At 34.7% G+C, this 27,887-nt stretch overlaps 3 protein-coding genes across 5 annotated transcripts; 1 reads left to right on the top strand and 2 right to left on the bottom strand.

Annotated features, from left to right (window-relative positions):
* The first annotated feature begins 2,187 nt into the window (after window positions 1–2,187).
* Window positions 2,188–7,770, top strand: LOC111787981 (decapping 5-like protein). 2 transcript variants are annotated; one of them, XM_023668103.2, is made up of 9 exons: window positions 2,188–2,552; window positions 3,105–3,205; window positions 3,802–3,870; window positions 3,955–4,102; window positions 4,419–4,777; window positions 6,537–6,623; window positions 6,714–6,824; window positions 6,914–6,968; window positions 7,574–7,770. In XM_023668103.2, the coding sequence occupies exons 1-9, from the start codon at window positions 2,402–2,404 to the stop codon at window positions 7,672–7,674; spliced, it is 1,182 nt and encodes a 393-aa protein (XP_023523871.2). In that variant the 5' UTR covers window positions 2,188–2,401; the 3' UTR covers window positions 7,675–7,770. The 2 variants fall into 2 exon arrangements, with proteins under 2 accessions (XP_023523871.2, XP_086977542.1); XM_087121416.1 differs by having other exon boundaries at window positions 4,449–4,777.
* A 2,925-nt stretch (window positions 7,771–10,695) lies between these two features.
* On the bottom strand, window positions 10,696–16,419 carry LOC111787984 (long-chain-alcohol oxidase FAO4A-like). Its single transcript, XM_087121417.1, is given in 5 exon segments — window positions 10,696–11,648; window positions 12,096–13,130; window positions 13,133–13,202; window positions 14,497–14,766; window positions 16,008–16,419. Coding segments are annotated over 5 exon segments (2,466 nt in total). The 5' UTR covers window positions 16,401–16,419; the 3' UTR covers window positions 10,696–10,950.
* A 6,126-nt stretch (window positions 16,420–22,545) lies between these two features.
* On the bottom strand, window positions 22,546–26,102 carry LOC111787566 (uncharacterized). 2 transcript variants are annotated; one of them, XM_023667576.2, is made up of 5 exons: window positions 25,544–26,096; window positions 25,383–25,460; window positions 23,673–23,754; window positions 23,338–23,480; window positions 22,546–22,946 (listed from the first exon to the last, which is right to left on the bottom strand). In XM_023667576.2, the coding sequence occupies exons 1-5, from the start codon at window positions 25,844–25,846 to the stop codon at window positions 22,743–22,745; spliced, it is 810 nt and encodes a 269-aa protein (XP_023523344.2). In that variant the 5' UTR covers window positions 25,847–26,096; the 3' UTR covers window positions 22,546–22,742. The 2 variants fall into 2 exon arrangements, with proteins under 2 accessions (XP_023523344.2, XP_086977885.1); XM_087121759.1 differs by lacking the exon at window positions 25,383–25,460 and having other exon boundaries at window positions 25,544–26,102.
* Window positions 26,103–27,887: the final 1,785 nt, after the last annotated feature.

Consider the following 27,887-nt stretch of genomic DNA (forward strand, 5'->3'; position numbering starts at 1 on the left):
AGACGGTGAAAAAATCGGTAATTTTAATTTTATATTCTTCTTTTTATTTTAAAAAACGATTATCACGTGCGCGTATGCTCGAGGGATTTTAGTGAATTATATTTTTGGGGAAAAAAATTCTAAGAAAGCTTCATTAAAAAATAGATTTTTTTTTTTTCACATTTTCAGATGTGAAATTTCTCTTTTGCCCCTGCCTTTAAAATAGCATCAAATTTTTTTATTTTCTTATTTCAAATTTATGTCATCGTCGTACCATTACGATGGTTATCGTCAGAGTAATTATCACATTGGATATATTATAATTAACTTTATAATTGTATTTACAGTCAGATTGTACGATGTAATCCATACGTTAAAATTAAGTGACTGACTGTGATCTTATGTCATAAATTCCAACAGATATAAGCTACAGGAGAACATGTCGTGTTAGGTAAGAGACATTGTTGTATGCAATAAAAGTAATTCATGCACACATACGTGCAAAGCAATCAACTTATTATCGACTATAACCTAGGAGACATGTCGTGTAGATTAAACTCATGGTTTTTTTTTTTTTTTTTTTAACACGATGTCCATTGTTGTCCCATACAATCTTACTGAGTGTGCACATTGCATAGTGAATGATACGTACTTATTAGTTATAATCATCGCATTTGACGATTCAACTTCGAATTAATGTATCACTATATGAAGCAATGGATATAACTGTATACACTTCTCTAACACTGTCCCATCCCATATCCAGCCCTATTTACTCTCTCCTCTTAAATATTTATCTCGAAAATTCCCTATTTGCCACTTTTCTCACACTAAAGATAGTGAGTTATTTGTTGGTAGATCGTTCAAAAACACTAAAAATTTCTCCTCAATTTAATTTTACGGATAGAAAAGTTGTGACATAATGTGAGAACCTAGATCCACCGCTAGCAGATATTGTCCTATTTGGGCTTTCATTTTCGGGCTTCCCCTCAAGGCTTTAAAACGTATTTGTTAGGGGAAGGTTTCCACACCCTTATAAATGGTGGTTTGTTCTCCTCTCTAACAAATGTGGGACATCACAATCCACCTCCTTTGGGGCGAGTCCAACGTCCTCGCTGGCACTCTTTCCTTCCTCCAATCGATGTGGGACCACCCCCAAATCCACCCCCCTTTGGGGCCAGCATCCTTACTAGTACACCGCCTCGTGTCTACCCCCACTTCAGGGAACAGCGAGAAGGCTGACACATCGTCCGGTGTTTGACTCTGATATCATTTGTAACAACCCAAATCCACCACTAGCAAATATTGCCCTCTTTGGTCCTCTTTGGGCTTTCCCTTTCAAGCTTCCCCTCAAGATTTTCAAACGCATCTACTAGGAGAAGGTTTTCACTCTTATAAAATGGTGGTTTGTTCTCATCCCCAACTAATGTGGGATATCACAATCCACCACTCTTTGGGGCCCAGCGTCCTCGCTGGCACTCTTTCCTTCCTTCAATTGATGTGGGACCACCCAGGGGAAGGTTTCCACCCTTATAAAATGGTGGTTTGTTCTCATCCCCAACCAATGTGGGATATCACAATCCACCACTCTTTGGGGCCCAGCGTCCTCGTTTGCACTCTTTCCTTCCTCCAATTGATGTGGGACCACCCCCAAATCCACCCCCCTTCGAGGCCCAGCATTCTTACTGGCACACCGCCTCGTGTCTACCCCCTTTGAGGAACAGCGAGAAGGCACACCGCTTCGTGTCTACCCCCTTTGAGGAAGGGCGAGAAGGCTGGCACATCATCCAGTGTCGGGCTCTAATACCATTTGTAACGACCCAAATCCATTGCTAACAGATATTATCTTTTTTGGGCGTTCCCTTTCGGGCTTCCCCTCAAGGCTTTAAAACGTGTCTGCTAGGGGAAGATTTCTACGCCCTTATAAATTGTGGTTTGTTCTCCTCCCCAATCAATGTAGGACATCACACATAACAATGATTAATATGTAGCTCGATAAAAAAAAGTTGTGACATAAATATATATACTTATGTTAGGATTCGCTAATTTAGGGAAGGGGACATAAATATAGGGACCATTGTGAGATCGTTGTTCCTAACCATTTACGATATAAATAGAAATAATAAAAATAACGAATATAAAGTTACCGTGCCAAATGGTTTTGGCGCCAACCCAGTCAAGCACTGTATAAATAACCTTACCCCTGGCGGCAGCGTCAACCAAATTCCTTCTTTCTCAAAAGACTTCGATACGAAGAATCGCGAAGAAGCATGGTAACGTTCTTCCAAATTAAGCTCAGCGGAAAAACCCTAATCGTCAGGATCGCTGCGAGTTACAGAGTTTGATTCTTCCAATTTCAGCTTCACTTCACGTTTCTCTGTTATTTAACATCCATCTCGAGGTTTTGAGGTTTTCTTGATCGATGGCGACTGAATCTGCCTCCGAAGTTTCTGCTAGTCCCGTGGGATCATACATCGGGAGCACGATAAGTTTGATTACGAAATGTGAGATTCGTTACGAAGGCATTCTCTACCACCTCAACATTCAAGAGTCTACCATCGGCTTGGCGAATGGTATGTAGGAAATCGTGATTTTCTTAGCGCTCTTCGCTTCCAGTGCTATAGCTATCTCCATGGCTCTGTTTATTCTGATTGTAATTTGAATTCCGGCGTTTGCATGTTTGAATTTATGTAATAAATATTTTCTCTATAATGTTCGGAAATTTGTCTATACCAGTCGCTATTGGCACATGTATGGTCATTACTTGTTAGTAGAATAGTTGGTATTGTAGACGGAGATAATATTACTTAGACACAGACGATTCTATTCCGGTCACTGCCAGTAAACGCCGATGCTTATTATTATTTTTTAATTTTGTATTTAAAAAATTCATTACTTCTTGGTTTTCCATATATATATACATATATATTTGGTGTAGCCATTGACAAGTATGATCAGTTTAATGTACTTCATCTCGATTTTTGTTAGCAACGTCTGCCTCCCATTGATTAAGGATTTATTTTGACAAATTTCTCAAGATTAGTAGTTATGGTTAACCACTATATCTGTTAGAACGATATTCGATACTTCCTAGATATTAAGAGTTGCAGCATTTCTTGTTACAGTTAGATCTTATGGGACAGAAGGACGAAAGATCGATGGTCCACAGATCCTTCCGAATGATGAGGTGTATGAGTATATTCTGTTTCGAGGCAGTGACATCAAGGTAACAGAGATGCGTTTAATTACATTTCCATCTCATCACTACCCAATAGCCCAATGCACGATGATCTATTTGGTTTAGAGCTTTAAAATTTAAAATATAACGTTGCCTTGTTCTAGTATTGATCACTTTCCCCCTCCTCACCACATTTAAGTTTTCAGAAAGGTGTGTATAGAACAGAGACAAGAAACATGGGATTAGATGCATATCTTCAAAGATTAACCTTTGAAAGAAATGTAACTTGTGGCATCTTTCTCTTCTAATTTTAGTAAATGAGTCCTGATATAACATTGAAAAAAGGTTTCTGCATCCCCCAAGTTTCTCCTCCTACCTTCTTGAGTTTGTATCTTAAGGTAGAGCTCTAGGAACCGCTCAGGGGTGCCAAACTGTTCTTAGGTCATGAAATCACGCTTCCGTTTATTTCCCACTTAAAACTTTCAATGTCAGCTAGGATAATGATGTTTCTGTTGTAAAAAAAAAATCAAAACTAACCCTGCATGCTGTAAGGGGTACGTGCACACTATTTACTATACATTTTCTTAAATAAAACTACTCGATATAGTTTGAGTCCATTTTAGAAAGGGTTTTTATTATAACAGGATCTGCAACTCAAGTCCCCCTCATTTGCTGAAATGGACAAGCAGATTCATGATGGCTCTGGGATCCAGGTACTCTTGTTTGACTATTATTATAGAAAGAATTAGCACAATTTTACATGAAAAAGATAATCTCATGTACCTTTCCCTATGCAGTCGAAGCATGCTGGGGTCTCAACCTCACCACTCTATCCTTCAGTTGGATGTGAAACATCGACGGTCTCAAATCAGAGCCAGGATTCTCTGGCTTTTAATAATGGACAGTATCCAAGCAAGTTGTCTTCACATCAATCTGTTGCTGCAGGTAACATTTTACATAGTTATTCGTTGCCCATACAGAACTGTCATTTTCTGTACCCAAGCAGCAGTCAGAGAAGAAAAAGGAAAACAATGGGGAATCCCTTTGTACCAGTTTCTGAAGTACATTGCCATTTCAATTGGCAACAGAGAACCAATGGACTCTTCAAAATCATTTAAATATTGACTTATGATTTACTGAAAACTTAGAATTGTGCATGTGCTGATCCTGTATCATTTCTACTTTTTGCACGTCCTAGTTTTTATCAGCTAATAGATAGTTCACAACCATGTTGTGTTTTGTTCACCATCTCATTCAACAGTGATGACATCTACTTCTTCCTTTCCTTCAGTTTGGCAAGAAATTGGAAATAACAAAGCTCAGATTACGGGTAAACCTATATTCCACCCAACATCAATTCTTTCCAGGCAGTCTGTTCTGAATACTGCACCTTCTATTTCGGGTTCGGGTCCATTGCTTACATTGCCTGCACCTTCATTAACTCCTTATCAATTATCACAGTCTGGGGCAGAAGTACTTTCCTCCACAAAGAAACTGTGTGTTGATGCAAGGAACTTGGGTGCTTCTACACATATTGCTTCTAATTCTTCGATATCAATTGCTGCGGTTGAACATCAAACACCCTCGTTTCCATCTCTGAGAGAGATGCCTGCTCAACAGGTTTTTACCTTTATAAAGTTTTCTAAATTATTTTTTTCATATAATTACTTCCTTGTAGTTCACATCATTTGGTCTATTTATTTTGTATAACTTGTTGATTTATGCTGAACAGTAAGTGGTTTTGTTCTCAATATTGAATAGTGTTTTCTTCTTCTCGAATAATCAGTAGTTGGTGGTATTCTTGGTAATAACCTGAAAGTTACAATGTGGTTCCATGGATCTCACTGAAAATGTCTCATGTTCTTATGGCTTTTTTGATGACCTTAAAATCAGCCCTCTACTAGCCAAAATCTTGCGTCAGACCTATCGTTATCAAAAAAATTAGTTATGGAGACAACCTTTAATCCAACGTCTACATCAAAACCTTTCAACTCCATAATCAAGTCTAGGAAATGCCACTCAACTTTAACATAAGCTTTTTCGAGGTCTAACTTAAGAATAAAGCCTCTCGTCCAAGGTCTCCAATACAACTAAGATAGCATCCAAAATCTGTCCCCACATCCACAAAGTCAGCATGGCAATTGCTAATTGTAATAGCCATCGCTTTCTTCAACCTCTCTGCTGGGACTTCAGGAATAATTTTGTAGAGAGAAGTGACCAGGCTAATTGGGTGGAAGTCACTCACCCTAGAAGCTTTCTTCTTCCTGTGGATCAAAAAAACGCAAGTCTCATTGGTCTTATTAAAAAAAAAAAGTCATTTTCAATAAACTCCTGGAACACTCCTACTAAATCAGCCTTCAAGATGTTTCAAATTTTTTTTTTATGTAAAAGTCGCCTGTCATACCACCTGGCCCTCTGGCCCTGGAGATTTAAGGCATTGAACTGCTTTAAGGATTTCTTCCTCAAGAAAGGGACTTTCCGGTGAAGTCTGACACTGAGCTTCTAACGGCACCCAATCAATCCCAACAAGAGTGAATCTCAGGCCCTCTTTGCAATAAAGCCTCTGGAAGAAACCAATACTTTCATCTTAAATTCCTTCTCTGAGGATAAAAAATCCCGTTTTCTCCTGATAAAGTAGAAATAACGATAAAAGAATGTGTTCTCATCGCCTTCTTTAAGCCATTTAATCTTGCATTCCTGATCAAATAAGCGCTGCTTCTTAATAGTAAAATCCATCAGCTTGGCTTTTATAGAGATTCTAGCGGCCCTTTGACATCTGATAATTTGATAATACATTGTACTTAAAGAACTTGAACCAAAATGATAAAATTATAAAAGCACGACGCAATCATAGGATCTAAAGTAAATCTTTGAAAAGATGATACTTCAGATGTGCAAGCGTACCATTGAGTGGAAAGCCTTCTTCTTTGGTGTTGAGGATTATTGAAAGGAGTAGTCCCACATTGGCTAATTAAGAGGAAGATCATGGGTTTATAGGTAGGGAACACCATCTTCATTGGTCTGAGGGCTTTTGGGGAACCCAAAAGTAAAGTCACGAGAGCTTATTCTCAAAGTGGACAATATTATACTATTGGAGGTCCCTGATTTCTAACATTTGCCTCGTTAAACTTGAACTGCATTATCCTTCAAAATTTTATCACCAGGCATGAAAGACGTGCAAGCATTTCTTTCTATCATAATATAATACTTCTTCTGCGCTCCCGTTTTAATTTCTTGTATCTTGCTTCTTTGAATATAGACTACTGTTTGCCACCAAGAACTTTAAATTCCAGATTCTAGATTGTTGTAATCCCATGAGTACATAATGGACATAGTTGTTCAATGAAGAATTTGATTATCAATACTCTTCAAATTGTAGTTCACTGAAGAATTTGATTTTCAAGCCATGAACGAGAAGTTCAAGAAGGACGAGGAAGAGAGACATTGGGCGATACCTAGAGCTAAGGTATGGGTTGGATTAGTTCGTAATGTCATACATTTCATTCTTTATATTGGTATTAACCAATTTCCTCTTCTCTTGGGTTTCTTTTTGCAGCCGGCATATAACAAGGATGAATTCTTCGATACAATTTCCTGCAATTCTCTTGAACGTGGATCAAGGAATGGACACAGCCGTTTCTCTAGGCCAATGAAATTTGGCTCCGAGGTTTTCTCTTGTTCTGTTTTTCTTGTACATTTCTGTTCTGATAGCTGATAAGTTGAACAGTTCCTTAGAAATAAAGCGGGATTTTGCAGACAAGCGGAGGCCTTCCACATATGGGCGGCAATGTTGGCTATGGCGTTAGACGCGGTGAGAATTTCTGGGGCTCAAATAACTTGGGACAGGGATACAATTAATGGTGGTAGAGGGCTTGAAGGGAGCATGCCATTCTGAATTCTTAGCCTCTTGTTTGTGTGGCCCTACTGCTATTGAATTGACACATGCACACATCTCCTTGTAATTATTTCCATCACCACCTTCACCTGGTGCACTTTGGGTTGGGTAGACTTTTGTAACTTATATATTTGATGCATGCATGATTTTCATGTATATTTATGGAAAAAAAAAAAATCTGCTTGTGTGGTTTATTCATGAATGTTTTTTATAATCATTTTGTTAAAAAAAATTAAGCTTATAAATACTACTTCCTCCGAATGCTTTTAAAACTGTGACCAAATCAGGGGGCTAAATATATGTCTTTACGCGCAATAGATATGCTTAGGAGTAAAAAACACTATTAAAAATGATATTGATACCGTTTCAATTTTGAGATGGAGATCATGAACAATTGGGGGGGATTTTCTTTATTGATGATCGAATAAATACAGGAAAAAAAAAAGGAAAAATATTTGGGTGATGTATATTAACTTCTCGTGGTTATCTAATTTGTGAATGTATTTGAGTGGGCCCTTTAGGGTGGCTCTTCCTTCCAATGGCGGCGGAGAATATGGTGGAGGCCCCATTAATGAGAACCAATAGGGCCGCGCCAACAAATATTCGGTCTTTCACCACATAGCATTCTCCTTCCACCCACCCCTTCCCATACTCTTGTCCGCTGCTCATGCCGATTGCTCCACTCATCATTACCACCGCAATTCCGAAGCTGGCCCTGGTATTTCATTTTATTTACTATTTTAGCCCCTCTTTATTATTTCTTTCGTCATTCAGTTTTTTTTTTTTTTTTTTTTTTTTTTTTTTTTTTTTTTTTTTTTTTTTAGTTTTCATCTGATCTTATATTTTTTTTCTTGAGCTTGGTATTCATTTCGTTCCTATCTTTCAAAATTTTACATACTTATCTTCAATTTTTATTACTGATCACTTTTGATAATTTATGATTTTTTATTAATTAGTTTAATTATTATCACTATTTCAATTAATTAAAAAAAATCTACATCATAATATTTAATTAATTAAATCAATACCAAAGACCAAAAGTAAAGGTTAATAATTAAAACTCAAAAGGTAAAAATGTAGGATCTCAAAACTTAAGAATTCAATTACGACTAAACTCCAGATGAGAAAACAAACTTTTAAAATTTAGGGACTAAATTGAAGCTATATAAAAAAATTTAGGGATCAATGATATTTTTTTTTTTCCTTAATTTTTTATGCTACATAGAGGTTAAATTATAGTTTAGTCCTTTGATCCTTCAACTTTAGAAAACTTATTATATGGACGTTTGAACTTTCAATCGTGTGTTTAATAGGTTTATGAATTTTAAAATGTCTAATAAATTCTAAACCTTCAATTTTGTGTATAGACAAGTTAATTGATCTATTATATATAATATTAGTTTTTATATATGATGTGAATCTAAATTTTCAATTTTGTGTCTAGTTGGTCTATGAATAGTTATTTATTTTAATGAGTTATTGAACACAAATTTTAAAATACGTGAATCTAAGTTAAAATTTTAAATAGCTATTAAAATACTTTCATGTTGGAGTGTTCTCTTATGTTTGAATTATTTTTTGGTCATCTCGTTGATGATGAATGTTGAAATTGATTTAGCAACAGAATATTGGAGACTAAATGATACAATAAGTACTATATGTTTTTTTTAACAATATATGCCAGGAACAAAGGAAATTACTTTATTCTTCAAATAATTATTATCATTTTAGTATTAATAATAATGCTATTTTGTAGTTTACTTGATTTTGCAAAAAAAAAAAAAAAAAAAAAAAAAAAAAAAATCAAAACAATCTTGAATTCAGATTACTGCTATTCATTTTTAAATTCATATGTTGATTTTCACAACTAGGAAATTGCCAAAAAAAAGAAAAAAAAATTATACTTTCAGGTTTTTGTTTTTGTTTTTTTTTGTTACTATTATTAGTTTCATTTTCTTATTCCCCAGATAAACTGAAAAAATACAGAAAAAAATGAAGATTTATATGAAGAAAGAATTACTGACCAAGAGATGAGAAGGGTGGTTGAAAGGAGAGGCCTTTTGACACTGCAACTCTTTCTATTCTCCTTTGGCCAATAGCTATGGCAGATTATAGTGTTTCCAATGATTTGAGCCATTATTAAACAGACCAAACCTGCGACTCCCAATTTGAATGCTTCACTTTCAGGCAGAAAGCAGAATCTGCCGTTCAATTTCAGGTCCTTTTTCTACGACATATTTCGATTTCGAAGATTCAGGAAATTTTTGTATGAAAAATCAATACTGTAAATGAGAAAGAAACTTACACTTGTTCTGTTGAATTCAGCAGCCATACATGACGCGAAGGAGGCGAGGGTGAGGGTTGCAACAATGGAAAACCCTATCACGAAGAAGCTGGATGGTGGCTTTTCCATGGCGGCCAGAAGATCGAAGAAGTGGGACTGAGTTTAAATCAAATCATGGTATTTGAAAGGGAAAGGCTCTTCGAGGTTAGTGGTGAATGATTCATCATTTTCTCTCTTCACTTATGAATGCTGTGACTTTCCTCGAGTCAAATCCCTTGTTTTTCATCTTCATCTCATCACTGGTCAAATACAGACGAAGGGGAAAAGTTGAAGCAGATATTAAAATTTAAATCGATGGGGTTTTTTTTTTTTTTTTTTTTTTTTTTTTTTTTTTAAAATTATCTATTTAATCGTTGGCCAATTGATTTATGGTTTAGTTGGTGGACTTGAACATTTGATAATGACACCCTTCCCCAGATACCCGTTTACCTGAAACTTATTAAACACAGGAAAAGGATTGAAATTCCACCACATGAAAAAGCCATTAGAAAAAGAAGGGGAGAGAGGGATAGATAGAGCTGAGCTGACCTGTTGCAGAAGGGAGTCAAGTTTTGTAGGGGACCCAACTGACTGATGACTTTAAAGAACTGGTTTTCATGGGGGAATGGAATAATATGAAAGCCTTCGACATCTGATGCTCTTAGGAAGCTTCAACTTCAAATGTTTCTTTTTGGAAAGTTCCTCAAAGATGCCTCACCCTCCTCCTCTCCTTTTCGGCTCCCATTTATTTATCCTCTTTACAAATTTGTATTAGTATTAGGTCAACCCGGTAAGGTGGAGGAATTTGAAATATTGACCTCTTAGTCGAGAATTTATCTTATCCTATTGAATTATGCTCAGGTTGACTATTTGAGATACTGAATAGGTAGCAAGAGCTAGTTGGTGCTCTCACCCACCTTCTTATATGTATTCAATGTAATACATATCTCTTTTTTTCTTTTTTGATCTTTTTTCTCTTTCAAACCAATGAACCAAGATTATAACTTGAAAGTTAGAGTCCGATTTTCTGGTTAGAGAATTACTAATTTGGTATGAGACCAATAACCATCTATAAGTTATAGAATGAAAATGAAAGAGATTGATTTATGATTTGGTTCTTTCATTTATGTTTTTAATAAACTAGTTAAACTAACCTAGGTCTTGGACCTGAGGTTAAAAGTTTGAATCTCCTCGTAAAAAATAGAAAAAGTTTGACTCAAATTTTGATTTTGTTCTTATTCAAAAAAAAAAAAAAAAAAAAAAAAATCTCTTAAAGAAGAAAGACGCATCTTGATCAGGGTTAGGGGTTCCAAAGCTTGGTTGTCTCTAAAATTTAAAATCTCTTACTTTCTCTCTTGTTGTGATAAAGAAAGATTTTTCAATCCTCTGTTTTGAAAAGATGATTTATACAATCAAATACCCTTCTGATTTCCCAGAAGATCTGTTTAACCCAACTTAGTTTTGTCCAACCCATTATGTAGCACACCCTTCTTTATATTATTTTCAGAATGTTCATCCAAACCATAAAAATTCCCAAATAAATGACGGATTGTGATATATTAACCCCAAATTACATCAATTTCTCTTCCTCTTAAGAGTTTCAAGGACTTGTGCAGTGCAATAAGCAATAGCCTGAACAGTAACCATTGGATTCACTCCCAAAGCAGTTGGAAAAACACTGGAATCAGCAATAAAGAGCCCTTCCACTTCCCATGTTTCCCCTCTCTGATCCACCACAGAATCCCTTTCTCCAAATCCCATTCTGCAACTTCCCATTTGGTGAGCCGAACAGATTGGCGTCTTCAAATCCTTCAATGCCCTTGAACTTTCCTCTTTCACAAACTTCTCATACTCACGGTAACTCACTTTCTTCACATTTATGCTTCTTCCCTTGTTATGGTGGGTCCCTATTTCCTCTGCCCCAGCTGCCGCCAAAATTTTCAAAGCCTTCTCTAGTCCTTTCTGTAGATTCTCTTCGTCCACTTCCTCCATATTGTAGCTGATACAGTTTGGAGATTTGACTGTTCCTGATCCTTTATCTCTTGCCAATACAAATACATGGGCTGTCCTGGAAAAGTTGCGCATTCTTTGCTTTATATTTGACCCAGAGAGCCATGGCATTAAGATTGAGAAGAGTCCTGGGTGCAATGCTGGTGTCTGAATTACTGCTCCTCCACTTCCAGGTTCTTGATCTGGTTCTGATCTAATGTTGCACATGGCTGTCATTATCCCGCCTTCATAGCTTTTTTTGTGTTCCTCTGGCCATGGTTTATCTGTAATGGAAGAATGATTTAATGAATTTGTTAAACATTTTGGAAGTTCAGAGACCTAGAGACCTATGGACTTATTAGACATTAGGGACCAATTAGACTCAAACATGAAAGTTTAAGGACAAAATTTGTAATTTAACTTTTAATAAACGTTTCACTTAAGAAGTACGTTTTTCAGAAGACTTGCCAAAACACTGTTGGGAGAGGAGTCCCATACCGACTAATTAATGAGTTGATCGTGGGTTTATAAGTAATTGGTATGAGGTCTTTTGGGGAAGCCTAATAGTAAAGTCGCGAGAGTTTATGCTCAAAGTGGACAATATCATACCAACAAACACTACTAATTCTTCTCGATTTTTACAGTGTAATGTGATATTATAATGCTAATGCATATGTTGTTTTCTCTTTTTTTTTTTTAGTAGAAATTTGATAATATCAGCTATCACATACCAGTTTCTGCAGGGAAATGGCCCCACGCCATTGTTACAGGATGAAGATGCAAGTTTTTGCCAATATTTGGATTCATCAAGCCGCTTCTTAGCAACAATGGAGGAGTACTGAGAGCCCCACATGCTACTATAGTCACCTTGGACTCAACCAAGCACACCTGTTTCACTCCTGAACCACACCCGAACTCGAACGCAACGCCTTTCGCTCTGTTGCGTTCGCTCCCGTCATTCTTCTCCTTCCTGATATTAATGGCTTCGCAGCCGGGAAGTATCACGCCATTTCCCGACCTCACCAAGTCCACAAGCCATGTCTCTGCAGTGCCCTTCTTTCTCCCATCTTTACAGCCTAGACAGCACCAGCCACAGTAATGATCAGAAGCTGAATTTCTAGGAATATTGATAGCATGGTAACCCAATTCTTCACACCCTTTTCTTAAAACTGCATTGTTAAACCCTTCATTGTGAATTTCTGATTGAACTCCCATTTTCTTGCACACAACTTCCATTGCTTCCTTGTATAAATTGCTGCTGAACAGCTCCAATTCATACTCATCTGACCATTCTCTTGTTACATGGCTTGGTGTTTGAATTGAAGCTGACCAATTCACTGTTGAGCCTCCACCAACAGTAGAGCCTGCAAGTACAAGCACATTCATGTTATCAGTTGCTACTAACCCACTTGAAAGGTACATTTCTTCCATGGCTGGTCCTTCAAGGAGTGACAGATTTGTTCTTGCACAATAGCTTCCTTTCTCTAATACAACCACTTTGTACCCTGCATTGGCAAGCACTCCAGACCCGACGACCACCGCGTCGCACTTGATGATCATTGAAGGGCTGGAAGCTTTGACCATTGGGGATAGAAGAGTGACTGGAAATCCAAACTTTCTAAGTGCTTCTGCTGCTGCTGCTGCTTGTTGGTTGTCGAGATTGACAATGCCTTTGAATAGAGGTCCGTAAAGCTCTTCTTTATCTTCCTCAACTTCTCTTGATCTGTCATTTTCCTTCTGGTTTGATGCTTCTAACTGCTTAGTTTTGGCTTTGAATTGGGGTCCGCTCCCGGGTAGTCTATCGCTTGCCATGATATGTTGTTCGTTTTATCATCAACCTGATCCAACCACAAAATAGAAAGTCCCATTTTTTTCATCGAGTCGGGTAAAGATCTAAGGTCTCGAAATATAGCTCAATATATCATAAACAATACCCGACTAATTGATTCTCTCATTAGATCTTATGTAGCTAAAGCTAAGAAGTTGCTACAACTCTAACCCGGTTATTTTCTGATAGTTGGATATATCCATATAACTTATAGATCCCAAAATATTAAATTGAATTGAATTAAATGAAAAAATAAAATAAATGAAATAATTGACAAATAGTTAGGTATATTTTTCTTTAAAAAGAAAAAAAAAATCGTTATTAGACTTGATTATAAAAAAGGACAAATCTTGATGAGAAGACTTGAATAATTATCCTCGTTATTTCAACATTTATTCGTGTCAGGTTGTCGGTTGTAATAAAATCAAACCTAAGATGCTGATTTCTCCAAACTTTGTATTAAAATAATAATAATAATAAAAATAAATTACAGTACAGGGTATGGTGCAATGTCAGGGGAAACAATAGAATAGTGTAAAATAAATCTGAAATTCAAAAATTTTAAAAAGTTATTTCAACTTTTAACTATTTTAGTTTTTTTTTTCTTCAAAATTATCCAATAAGATTTAAAAACTTATCCATTTTGTTTTCATTTCTAAAAGTTATATTATTTTTAAAAAAATATCCCAAATAGATAAACTAAATTACAAGTATTTAATTTGAGTTTTTTTTTTTTTAATTTTTTTTAATGATAACTATTTAATTTTTAAACTAATCTGCTTTTTTATAATAATCTAAAATAAGTTTTGAATTGCTTTTAACAGTCTTTGATATATATATATATATTTATTTATTTATTGAGAATAAAGATGAAAATCTGAAAATTGTTATGAATTAAAATCTCAGCTATTTCTATCTAAATTTTTTCAGAGTGTAGTCAGCTACTGACGTAGTACTGCCACCTGCATTACCTTCTTGTCTCCTTTAAAAAAAATAATTGTGATTTATTTACAAGCCATTTAATAATTATTTCATTTTTGAACAGTAAATTAAATTCCATATTTCTTAAATGAATATTTAAATATTTAAGCATTAAGAAAGTCATGAATTTATTGAGTCTTGGTCTTAATCTTGTTGGTTGGTTGTTATTATTGAATGGGTGGGACATTTCATATCTCAGTTAGGTTTTAAGTCTAAGTCTAAGTCTAAGTCTCTTTATTTGCATTATTTTTAAATATAAACAGATATTTTATTTTATTTTTTATAAATAAACAAATAAAGAAAAAAATAAAAAAATAAAATACCTGTGTGAAGAACGTAAGGAGACAGAAGATCTTGATGGTTCTGAACCACATTCTGAGAAGGAAGAAATAGCTTAGAGACCATGAAACCACAATTTGTTCCCTTTTGGTTTGGGAAAGCTTTGGAAAGGTCTGGAAGTATGGGAAATGGTGGGAAAGGCCTCTATTCCCACAAAGAATGTACGTCCCATACCATGTTGATAGCATCCATAGGCTCACTCTTACCAACCATTTCTTTGGATGCTTCACTCTCTCCTTTATCATCTTCCCTACCTGCATGCATGCATTCATCCTTTATATCTTCTTCATTCATTTCAATCAATGTTCGAGACAACCCTTTTCTTTGTTTAAGATCTAGGGTTGAGCTAAAAAGTGATTTTGGAGGTTCGAGAAACACCCGGGGTTGTCTTATTTCTTTGTTTAAGATCAAGGGCTGAGCTAAAAAGTGATGTTCCAGAAACATCATGGGTTGTCTTATTTCTTTGTTTAAGATCAGGGCTGAGCTAAAAAGTGATGTTCCAGAAACATCGTCGGTTGTCTTATTTCTTTGTTTAAGGTCAAGGGTTGAGCTAAAAAGTGATGTTCCAGAAGTGGGTTGTTTTATTTCTTTGTTTAAGATCAAGGGCTGAGCTAAAAATGGATGTTCGAAAAACATCGTGGGTTGTCTTATTTCTTTGTTTAAGATCAAGGGCTGAGCTAAAAAGGGATGTTCGAAAAACATTGTGGGTTGTCTTATTTCTTTGTTTAAGATCAAGGGCTGAGCTAAAAAGTGATGTTCCAGAAACATCGTGGGTTGTCTTATTTCTTTGTTTAAGATTAAGGGTTGAGCTAAAAAGTGATTTTCGATGTTCGGAATACCAGCTGTGAGATCTCATATCGATCGAAGAGAGGAATGAGTGCCAGCGAGGACACTGGGCCTCGAAAAGGAGTGGATTGTGAGATTCCACATAAGTTGAAGGGGGGACAAAACATTCTTATAATTGTGTAGAAACCTCTTCCTAGCAGACGTATTTTAAAACTTTGAGGGGAGGTCCGAAAGGGAAAGCTGAGGGGAACGAAACATTTTTACACGTGTGTAGAAACCTCTCTTTAACATATTTGTTTTAAAACTTTGAGACCCTAGAAGGAAAAGTCTAAAGAGAGCAAGAAACCTCTTTTTAAGAAATTTGTTTTAAAACTTTGAGACACTAGAAGGAAAAGTTTAAGTTTAAAGAGAGCAATATTTACTAGTAGTGTGCTTAGGCTATTTACACTAAATGGAAAACATAAACTATCTTTTTCCCGAGAAGAAAAAAAAGTGATTTTTATAACCATAATTAGAACCGAGTTTGAGAAATGAGATTTATGCCACCAAGTTTGAGAAACACAATATTTATTTTTATTTATTTTTTTCTTTTTTGAAGTGTATATATAAAAATCATTTTTTTGGACATGTTTATTTACACATGCATGCATCTTCGTAAAAAAGCGGTTTCAAGAAATTGAATGATAAGAGTAGAGATTTATTTATTTACCTTTTCGGGAGTTCCGGCGGCGGAGGCGGAGGTTTCAAAGAACATAGCGGCGGATCCGTCGGCGGTGTTGACAACCGACGGCAAGAATGTGTCACAGAGAGCGGCGAGAGACTCCATCTCGGCAGCGGAGAGAGAGCAATTGTTGTTTGAGTTTGCATGTTCTAAAATTTCTGCCGGTGCTCCGTCGTGAAGCTCTATGACATAGTGGTCGAGTTTCCGTTTAGCTTCGCCGTCGCCACCACCACCACCGCAACTCTCCACCTCCACCTCCACCTCCACCTCCTCCGCCGCCGCCACCGCCGCACCGAAATATCCCATTTTTAGGTTTTGTCGCTTTCCAGGGTTGATTGAAACGAGATATTCCTCGTTTGGTTTTCTTTCCTTCGTAATCATAAATAAACAAACCAAAATTCTAAATAAATTTAAAAAAAATTAAAAAATGTTTTAAGGTTGGACACGTGGCACGATCAGAGCCAGAACCATTCTTTTGACTTTTTGAGCATTGAGGTTTAATCAGTTGACTTATGCGTCCAATTTATTTAATTTTGATTTTTTTTTTTTAATAAATATTATGGAACGGACAGACGTAATAATGTGTCCCCTTATATTGTCGGACGCTCTCCGTTCAAATATATCAATTATTTATTTGTTTATTTATTTATTTATTACATTAGGTCAAATAAATCAAATTTTGTCTTTTACCTCCACGTGTTATAATTACAAATTATTATTATTTTAAGAGAAAATAGAAAAATTAATAAAATATTAGATGGTTGCTACATGCAAAATAAATGCTATTTATTTATTACGTACACCATCCTCTTCCCCCATTTGAAAATTTTGATTGCTTCTCCAAATTATTTATTATTTATTTTATTATATTTTCATTATGCCAATTTAAAACGTTAGACAAAATAAAAAGCTATTTTTAATTAGAAATCAAATTTTTTTTTTTTTGTTGAAATTGTTCGTTTGAAAATTTATGAGAAGGCTAATAGTGTTCTTCTCTATATCGTAATAATAGAATCGTAATATATATATATAGTTTTTCTCGAAGATTAGGAGACAACTTTTTCATGATTAGATGTTTTTGTCAAAAAAAAAAAAAAAAATTAAATTGGTTAGGGAGAAGTTTGTTAATATTTTATATGTATTACTTTGTTAATATTTTAAGATGTTTTATTTAGTAAATAAAAATAATAAAAACGCTTTTAAAATGTATTGGTTAGGGAGAAGTTTTCACGTTTTTACAATGAATATTTCGCTCCCCTCTCCAACCGATGTGGGATCTCATACAGTGTGACATTTTGAGAATATTTCGTGTTGGTTTGTAGAGATAGTCTTCACTCTTAAAACTGAAGAGTAAGTAACTTGACTCGGAGCCATCAAATGTCAAATCTAGATTTTGAATCATGATCCGAATCTTGAGCATGAATCGTTACAAAAACGTTTATAACAAAAACTTAGTAATGGTCTGTGTTGAAATGACGAATTTCAACCACGTAATAAAATAAATATTTTTGAAGAAGTTAAATTTTAATAAAAAAATTAAAAATAATGATATTATTAATAAAAAGAGATTCCTTCCCATGATATCCTAGGGAAAGATTTTCTTAAACTTTGTAATCGAATCACAGTCTCAAATGAGAAGAAGATAAGATTTAAAAAAAAACAAAAAATAAAATAATAAAAAAAAAAAAAGTTAAGGGAGGAAGAAGATATTTTAAAAAATATATCTCTTGAAAACCTCTCTTCTAGAAACCCAATCAAAATTGTAAGACATATTCACGCACGTGCTTTATTATATATATATATATATATATTGTAATGACCCAAATCCACCGCTAGTAGATATTGAGGCCTAGCGACCCTCCTTCGAGACCCAGCGTCCTTACTGGCACACCGCCTCATGTCTATCCCCTTCGGGGAACAGCGAGAAAGCTAGCACATCATCCGATGTCTAGCTCTGATACCATTTGTAACGATCCAGATTCACCGTTAGCAGATATTGTCCTCTTTGGGCTTTCCCTTTCGGGCTTCCCCTCAAGGCTTTAAAACGCGCCTGCTAGTCAAAGGTTTCCACACCCTTATAAATGGAATTTTTGTTCTCCTTCCCAACTAATGTAGGACATCACATATATATATATATATATATATATATATATATATATATATATATAATAAACACGAGAAATAAAATTAACTTCCAACTTATTATATGCGAATAACATATTTTAGTTTTGACGGTTAAACATAAGGATGCATTAAACTTTCAATAAAAAAACACACCAAAATGAAAACACAATCTCAAAATCATTCCCTAAACTGAATAAAGACACAATTACGTTGCAAAGTCTCGCAGCCATTATCTACGATGCACCGGGTGGATCCTTGTGACCTACCCCAGGGCTATGCCCAGGCGACGTCGGTCGAAAAGCGTCCATCTCGACATATTTATACCGATTTATCGAGAATGTCGACATCGAAACAGGAGGCGTTATTGCATGGCGATTGCCAAAGCCAACTATAATTGCTGGTGAATAAATATCATGTAGGGGTCGTGATGTTACCGAGAGGAAATAAAGGAGAAAAACGACGAGAGCAAGAAGGTGAAAACTTCTAAGATGCATAACAAAGGGAAGAAAAAACAATACAGAGAGAGAGAGACCCGTAGCGTTTGTTATTGAGATTTTAGAATAGAACGTATGGAGGAGCGAAACACAACTATTTAAGATGAATTTAAAAGAACCTACTCGAGAATTTCTTAAAATTTTTTATAATTAAGAACGAGAATAATTTCCTCATTTAGATGGTTTGATGAGACCACGCTCATTATTTCAAATTAGAGAAAGGAATTTTTAGGAGCAATTAATTTGTATAATCTCTAACTTTATTTATATATATATATATAAAAAGTTGATATTTTATAATATAGTTTGATTTGAATATATTTCATATCACATACTATATATTTATAATTTTCTAAAGCTATTTTATTGATATGTAATGATATATTTTTTTTAAAATAATTAAAAATATAAAATTTTAAAATATATTTTTTAAGGTAAAAATAATTAATTTCTAATTTCTTATTATTTATAATTATATAAATTAATAAATAAAACTAATACAAAATAAGCTTAATTTTGGAAACTAAATTTATTAATTATATATATATATATATGTACCTTGATTAGACAACACCAAAGCAAGCTTAATGAACAAGAAGCTCCGAATTAAATTAAATTAAATTAAATTAAATTATTTAAAATTCGAATTTATTAATTTTTAAGAAAATGAAAATGCTTCTTCCACTAACCTTCTAATCAAGTATCTTAGATTTGACAGATTAATAATATTTTTCATCTTCCTCAAAATAATAATAATAAATAAATTAATTAATTAATTAAATAAAGAAATACTTCTAATAACACGAGTCAATTAAAATTAACGAATTATTGAAATTTAAGAGCGATAAAATAAGATGGAATGAATTAATAAAAAGGAAAATTAGAAATCCTTAATTAAATATTAATGGTAAAAATTGAAGGCTTACTAAAATTCGAGGACTAAAGTATAAATATTTAAATTTGAAGGATCAAATTAGAAATAAATAAAAATAAAAGATGGACTACTTTTCTTAGTAGTATGAGAAAGTGGTTGCTAAATATGTTGTTTCAAAGTCCTGTAATTGCAAAAGTTCTTGGGCGGGGTTCGCATACGACTATGGTGGGCCCTACCTTCTTATTCTCTCGTGATTATAGTTTTAATATCTGGATTCATTGATTGGATACCCGAGAACCATAATCTTTCTTAGGAACTGCTTCTACGACGATAGATAGGGGTCAGGTTTGTTTGGCATCTATGGCCCCTGCCCTCCAAACAGTATGGGAGCCTTTCAGCTTGTACTGCTCACACTCTTAGATCTTCACGACACCTCCTCCACCAGTGTGAATTGGGAGCAGCTCCGCCTACTTCAAAATTCGCTTTCAACAACACCACGAAAAAAGTCAACTATGGTATCCTACTGATCTGATCCATCGTTTGATGATCCTGACATTCTTTTTCTGCTCCTGCAATATGATCACATTACTTATCTTTATAAATCAACACAGATCCTTTTATTCTAAAATCTCAGTACCTTAACGTGTAATATATAAATTAAATTAAATGAGTATTTATTGAATAAAAAATATTGTTAATCCGTTCAGGGTTCAGAGTATCTCAGTGCCTTAAGTTAATGACAATAATATAAGATCCACTTCAATGGCGAATTAATTGACCTAAGTTTATAGGACTATGTCACACCTTTTTGTAATTATTTGGTCACAAACAATATATTTATTACATTTTTTACATGTAAATAAAATTTTGGATTTATTCTAATCTCGGAAATTTTGTTAAATTACGAATTTAGCCCTTGAATTTTCATGTTTATAATTTTCGATTTTATATCCAATAAGTTTTTGAATTTTAACGACGTGTCAATAACTTTGTTAGATACAAAATCGAAAATTTAGGGATTTAATAGACACAATAACAAAAGGTTAAGAACTGCATTTTAAACCATTAAAAATTCATACGAGAGATCACATTTTGATGAGAGATGGTTGTAGCGGTTTCGAATGACGGGAATAATGGAAATAAAGTTAGAAATAAAGAAAATTATAAATTATTTTTTGTTTTGTTTTTTCAAGCTAATTTAATGCAAGAGGGGACATGCTTTATTCATACCATTCAATACACTTGGACCCTCCTCCACAACTTGCCCTATTTGTATTCCCTTTCGGTTAAATTATAAATTTGATCCCTACTTATATTCTCCGTAAATTTAATTAATATATCGAAAGATGGTTAAAAATTAATTTAATTTTTATGATTTTACCGTCAAATTGTAAGTTTGATTTCAGTTTTAAGACGGTTAAAATTTAATTCTTATGATTTACGTTTATTTATGGTTAAATTGAATTTAAGACCGTTAGCTTTTAATTCTATGATTTTAAATGGTAGATTTGATAGTATGGTAGAATTTAATTTCAACTATTTTACCGTTAGATTCCTATAATTTTTACCAATTATACGGTTAGAATTTAATTCCTATGAATTTAAGTGTTAGAATTAGTGTGTTACAGTTTGCTAAAATGCTCGAGGAAGTAATTATTGGTCAAGTTTATAATCGAGGAATACTCTCTCCATTGGTAGGAAGTCTGTTGGGCTCCCCAAAAGCAAAGTCATGGGAGCTGCATACCATTGTGGAGAGTTGTGTTCGTTTAACATTTATGAAGTTTTTGTACGAGGCTTTATCGAATCGTAAAGACAAAAATAGAACGACACGACGTAAACTTATTTTTTGTAAAAAAAAAAAAAATAATAATAATTATAAAGATAGTTATCACATTGAATAAGTTATCTTTGATTAAAGGATGACTTTCTTTTTCTAAAAAATCAATATTAGCATATGTTTAACTTTGATAAATTATATGGTTGGGGTATATATTCCCTTGTAAATTTTTATTAGAGAATTAAAAAGTTAATTAAAAATATTTTAATATTTTTAATTTACTTTTTAGAATATATTAATATATTCATGACACTTTCTTTTTGAACGTGAAATATATGAAAAAATATAGACCGGTAACTCACCAAACATTTGTTTAAAGAGAGAGAGAATGTGGTGTGTAAAATAAAAGAAATTCGCACATTAGTGTGGCATATGTTACACCAGCTCCCGTGCTTAAAGTTAGCTAGGAAGAATTTAGTATATCATAGATTTTAGGAATTAGAAAAGGGTTCGGGAAGTAGAAAGAAAAGTGTTCATACACCTTTCCATTAGGGTTTCATTGATTTCTTTTAGAGTTCAGATAAAAGAGGACCAAGATCACACGAACTAGGAAATGGGAGGAGCATGCCTCATACGAGGCATACCAGGAATGTGACTTCGACCCGAGTTTCTCTTCATTCTTTTAATTGTTGGCCTAAGTCCCTTCATATTTAGTCCATTTTACTCTGCGCTCGGTTTCTTTTTTAATTTCATTTCATCTTTGATATATACATATGTATATTATCCAAACAAATGTATACCAAGTGTATAGGAAGACATTCATAATAAGCAATAATAAGCAATTCATGATAGTAGTGACGAACAAACATACCAAATATATATTTGTCGATAGCTAAATTTACGATCACAATTTCTGAAAAAATAAAACAATTGAGAACATAGGATTTGGAACAAAATATTTAACGACTGAAATGACATTAATAAGATAATTTAGGAAAGTCAAAATAAGATATCAACCATAATTATACAACATCTACACTTACTAGGTTTGGGGTAAAGGTAAGGATATTCTAGTGGTTGTCGGGATCTATAACATGTAAGAGCAGAGAATGAAATATTTATCATTTTGGTTGAAATATGTATGAATCAATTGAATTATACTCAGATCGACCAATTTTGAATATAGTAACACATCACTCTCAAAATTCCCATCGTTCGGCTAATTCTACAGTTCTTAATCTCGACAGGACCCAGAAATGGCTTTCTAAAGCTTCATCCCCTTATTTATTTACTCTTTTGAAGTCACTCTACATTGCAGCAACATCTTCTTACAGCAAACTTACACAGCCATTTACAATAACACTAATATTTCATGGTTTCAACCGTTTTCAGAGGGGGCCAAAAGGGAAAAAAAAAGGATTATATATTTGATATTTGTACATAACTTATTAGTTTTATTCGGTTAGTTTAGACAGCAAAAACAGGCTACCAGAGGACAGGAATACTGAAGCAGCTAAGCAAAGCAAATCACCTGGAGATTGTATAGCCGCCTTTTTACTCTTGTCAAAGAACCCGATTAGAAGCAGCATCACTATGACATGCCCGAGCTTCGTTTTCAGCTCGTTAACCGTCGTTATGTTCATCCATTTTGGTCGTTCCTACAAAAATACCATTTAACATAATCGAATATGAGCTAATCTATACGCGTTTCGGTGAATAAACAATGTTAAAAAACCACCTTTCATCCGTATGTTACATTAAACAATGTTAAAAAACCACCTTTCATCCGTATGTTACATTAAACAATGTTAAAAAACCACCTTTCATCCGTATGTTACATTAAAGTAACAATTTAGTCCTAAACTTTATTAGGTAACAATTTATTCTCTACCATATAAATCTGGTAACAATTCTATTATAAAAATTAAAAGAACTCATTATACGAATTTTCACCACGGACTAAGTCATGAAAAAGTTTAAACGAAAAGAATTAATTCATTACATACTAAAGTTCAAAGACCGAAGACCGAAGTGTTGAGATCGACTCACCTTTAAAGTGAACAAGCCAAATAAATTGGACCTATGCTCAATGTTTCTCTTTGACAAAGTCCGTTCAGTTCCAAGATGGCTGATAAACAGCTCATAGAGACCCGTCCCAAAGACGAGCATCACAGTTCCTAAGAGATACACATCTGCATACCATTTGAAGCAAAAAAGATTTAAAGATTCAAAGATAAACAGTTCTCAACATAAACTTGGCATCAGATCAAATTTCTTTTCTACAAAGATTCAAAGATATTTTTTTACAACAAAAATGAAAAAAATATTCGACCGGTAGAAAATCGAACAAAGATATTAATTCGAGAGTAATTCACGGTAAGTACCGATAGCCTCAACCAGCAACATTATTACTTTTCCACGATTTACAAAATATTCTGAGAACGATGCTGCTACATGAACACACCCCTGCATTTCAGTCATGTAGTATAAAATTAGAATATCAAGAAAGGCAGAGCAGATATCATTTATTTAATGAAAATCAAAACTAAAGGAACATCCATCAGCTTGTGGTGCTCATGGTTATTCAAGTACACCAATCTTGTGAGATCCCACATCGGTTGAGAAAGAGAACGAAGTATTCTTTATAAGGGTGTGGAAACCTCTTTCTAGCAGACGCGTTTTAGAAACCATGAGGGAGAGCTGAAATAGGACAATTTCTGCTAGTAGTGGGCTTGGGCTGTTACAAATTTTCTGGAACTTAAAAGGCGAGTATACCATTTATTCTCCAACCAGGGCCCAACAATACAGAATCTTGAAAAAAAATCTCAATTCATAAATTCCCAACAGTTCTAAATCATTAAAAAGAAAAAGATTATCCTCAACAATATTATTAATCAACACTTTCATTTATAATTTTGTAAGTGAAACCAAGTGTATCTTAAAATAACAGCCTCATACAAGAGCAAAGCTAAACAAGTCAGACTTATTGAAATGATGTCCACCTAACCATGCACAATCCTTACTCGTTATAACGAAATTTAAGAGGAATAACAAGGGCACAGTTAAAAGCACTGACATAACAAACCAAAGTCTTAAAAGCATGTAAAACAAGTTGAAATGTTGACCACCTAACTGTTAGGAATCACGGACCTTCACAATGGTATGATATTGTCCACTTTGAGCATAAGCTCTCATGGCTTTGCTTTTGGTTTCCCCAAAAAGCCTCATACTATTGGAGATGTACTCTTTACTTATAAATCCATGATCAACCCCTTAATTAGCCGATGTGGGACAACTCTCCCAACAATCCTCAACACTTACCACATATCCGGAATTCATTATTAACGAAGTTCTTCTGTAGTAAGACAAAGTACCTTAAAATAACGGCCTCATACAATCCTTACTCTGTACTAGGAAATATAAGGAGATGAAATAAGAAGGGCACAGCTAAAAGCACTAACAGAACAAATTAAAGCCTAAAAACACGTCGGTATGGCAAAACAAGTCAAACTTATTGAACGATGACCACCCATGACCCAACCACATATCCAGAATTTGTACCTATTACCACAACAGAACTGTAAACTATGGCAATCTCCATACTGTCAGACTTAAAAGGAAAAAACTCCAACTCAACTACGTCCATTCCCACCCTATCCGTCTCTTTCTCCCTCATCCCACTAATTCAGGACTTAATTTGAAAGTTATATTTCGACCGGGACGTTTTCGGGATGCTCCTAATGTGTTTTTCGTTGTGGAGATCCTATTTCAACGGGAATGGAAGTCAGAAAGGAAGGACGCATACAATCGTCAACAATTCAGTTGGAAAGAGATATTCGCAAATGTCAATTCGTCTAGGTTAGCTATATCCTTAGTTCACTGCACTCAATGGAATTTCAAGGAGCTCTGCTACCATCATATCTTTGTAAAGCAGACCAAATTTGTCAACTGAATCGTATTCTTAAAACGAAGAAAGTGTAGTAAGCAATTGAACTAAATAGAATGAAGATCTCATAACACACACAAACAAGACGCAAATCCTGGCCTGTGACAACAGAATTATGTGTTAGAGAGCTGGAACTTAATCATCGTACCTTGATGAAACAGAGTATAGACCCAACCAAAGATCCAAAGACGCCCAAAAATGCCATAAATCGGCATCGATAAATGGCCTGAAATCCCATGAAAAAATATATTGTCAAACTACAAAGCTACTACTGAATTAACACCCATATAAAAATTAGACATGCACAACCTTTTCCAGGTCCTCCTCTATGATACCCGACTTTTCCAGTACCGACGTGCGGGACGCCATGCCAACATCGGATTGGATTGAAGGAGCAGAAGCAGCAGGAACATGAGGTCCTGAGCTGGCGGTTGCAAAGGCAGGAAATCTACGGCCACAACCGATAAGGTGGGTTTTATACCCAATAAAGCTATTGAATTTTGGATAAGATTGCAGGTACAGGTGGTAAGCATGGATGATCATCGTGGAAGGTCGGACAGTGGTGGTTAGAGTTCTGGAAGGGCCACTAATGAACGGTGGAGATGGTTGCATGGTGGCAGCCGGAGATGGAAGGGGAGAGGAAGGGTTCAAACATCAAAGAAGATTGCCATACAGCGGCGCCAGCCACTGAGGTCCGAGGAAATGGGAGTTGAGAAAGGTACGGATCATATGACTTAAGGGATATGGGACGAAGTTATGGGCCGAATTTAAAGTTGGATACTCCATGATTAGTTCGTTCTCTGTTTCATCACGGCACGTTGATATTGCCCGCGCTGAGGGAAGCGATTTTTTTTTTTTTTCCCCTCTTTTTTCTGAATAAATTTTTATTTCTTTCACTACTTTCCACACAAATAAAAACGAATAAAAATGGTCTAATTATCTTAATTAAGGAATTTTACCATTAGAATGTATTGTTTATATTGTAATTAAATATTAAGAATTATATGTTCTTGTAAAGATTCAAACCACTAATTTACTTAGAGATTTTGAATAATTGTTGCTAGATTTAGCTTTGGATGATAATAGCAGAAATAGATTTAAAATCATTTTGGACTGATCTTATAAAATAAAAATCCGAAAAAGATAAAAGAGGGGGAAAATAAATAAAAAAATAAGAATAAAAGAGGGGGATAAAAAGCTTCAAGAAAGGACGTGGAATGGGACGTTTTTTTCAATGAAATAAAAGGTGGCAAAACGACCTGCCACGTCAAAACTGCTTCAATATTTGCTTCGACGTGGCAGGTCGCGCGAATTGGGCTTCGTCGCAGACGACAAAATACCATCATTTTCGCGGTTCCTTCTACAACACGTGTAACCTACTCTCCTAAGCTTCCAGGAAACGCTCTGCCAGCCGACACATCCCCAACGACCCCCCGTATCCGTCGTCACTTTATTTTTTATTTTAAAAAACTTCCTACTAACCCACATAGGTAGAAATCTAACTATATTTCTTACTTATAAATTCAGAATTTCTTACTGAGTTGAATTCCTAATTAACTAATAGTCAATGTGAAAGTTCTAAGATCACTTTGTCAAGGATGGTTGGGAGGAGTTCCATATAGGCCAAGAAATAATCATAGAATTATAATAAGAAATATATCTCCATTTATATGAAGATTTTTGGAAAAGTCCAACTAATAAATGATGTACTTTGTTCGAAAACTCTAGAGAAGGAGTCAAGCCTCGATTGAGAAGAGAATGTTCGAGGGCTCCACAAGCCTTATTTATCTGAGGAGAGGATTGTTGAGAATTGTTAGGTTTTATAAACAAGAAATGCATCTCCATTGATATGAGGCCGTTCAAATTGGACAATATCATATCATTGTAAAGAGTAATGATTCCTAACTCTTAGGAGCTTGATGATGTGCTTGATCGAAAATTCTTTATTGATACCCACTCTTCCATTCTAATGATAACCACCAATACTGTACATCCATTCTCGGTATCATTAGTGATCATTTTGAGGCAAGCAAGATTACCACTTCTGCATGAATCATTTTGACCTCTACAATTTCACTACTTTACCTTAACAGATTCTTTTTCTTTTCTTTTCTTTTCTTTTCTTTTTTTTTTTAACTATTACATGCTCTTGCCCCATCTTTTTGACTTAGTCCTCATTCTTAGAGAAGGTAGCAGTAAAGTGCAATGAAATTATTGTTAAAGTTTATGTCTCATACCACATTGATTGGAGAAGGGAACGAGACGTTACTTATAAGGGTGTAAAAATTTCTACCTAATAAATCCATTTCAAAATCTTAAGGGAAAGCCGGAAAGGAAAAGAAAAGCTCACATATGACAATATTTGCTAATGGGGCTTGAGCTCTTACAAATGATATCAGAGTCAAACATCGACCGATGTGCGAATGAGGACATTGGACCCCAAAAAAGTGGATTGTGAGATTTCACATTGGTTGAAGAGAGGAACGAAGCATTACTTATAAGGGTGTGGAAACCTCTTTCTAGTAGACGTCTTATAATGGTGTGAAAATCTCTCCTTATAGACGATTCGAAAGAAAAAGTCCAAGAAAGACAATTTAAATCATTTAAATGGAAAGAATCATCTGATATTTAAAAGCTATTACCTGTTGTAGCA

The sequence above is a fragment of the Cucurbita pepo genome, chromosome 2, assembly GCF_057944985.1.
Source record: "Cucurbita pepo subsp. pepo isolate OVF chromosome 2, ASM5794498v1, whole genome shotgun sequence".
Taxonomy (NCBI): domain Eukaryota; kingdom Viridiplantae; phylum Streptophyta; class Magnoliopsida; order Cucurbitales; family Cucurbitaceae; genus Cucurbita; species Cucurbita pepo.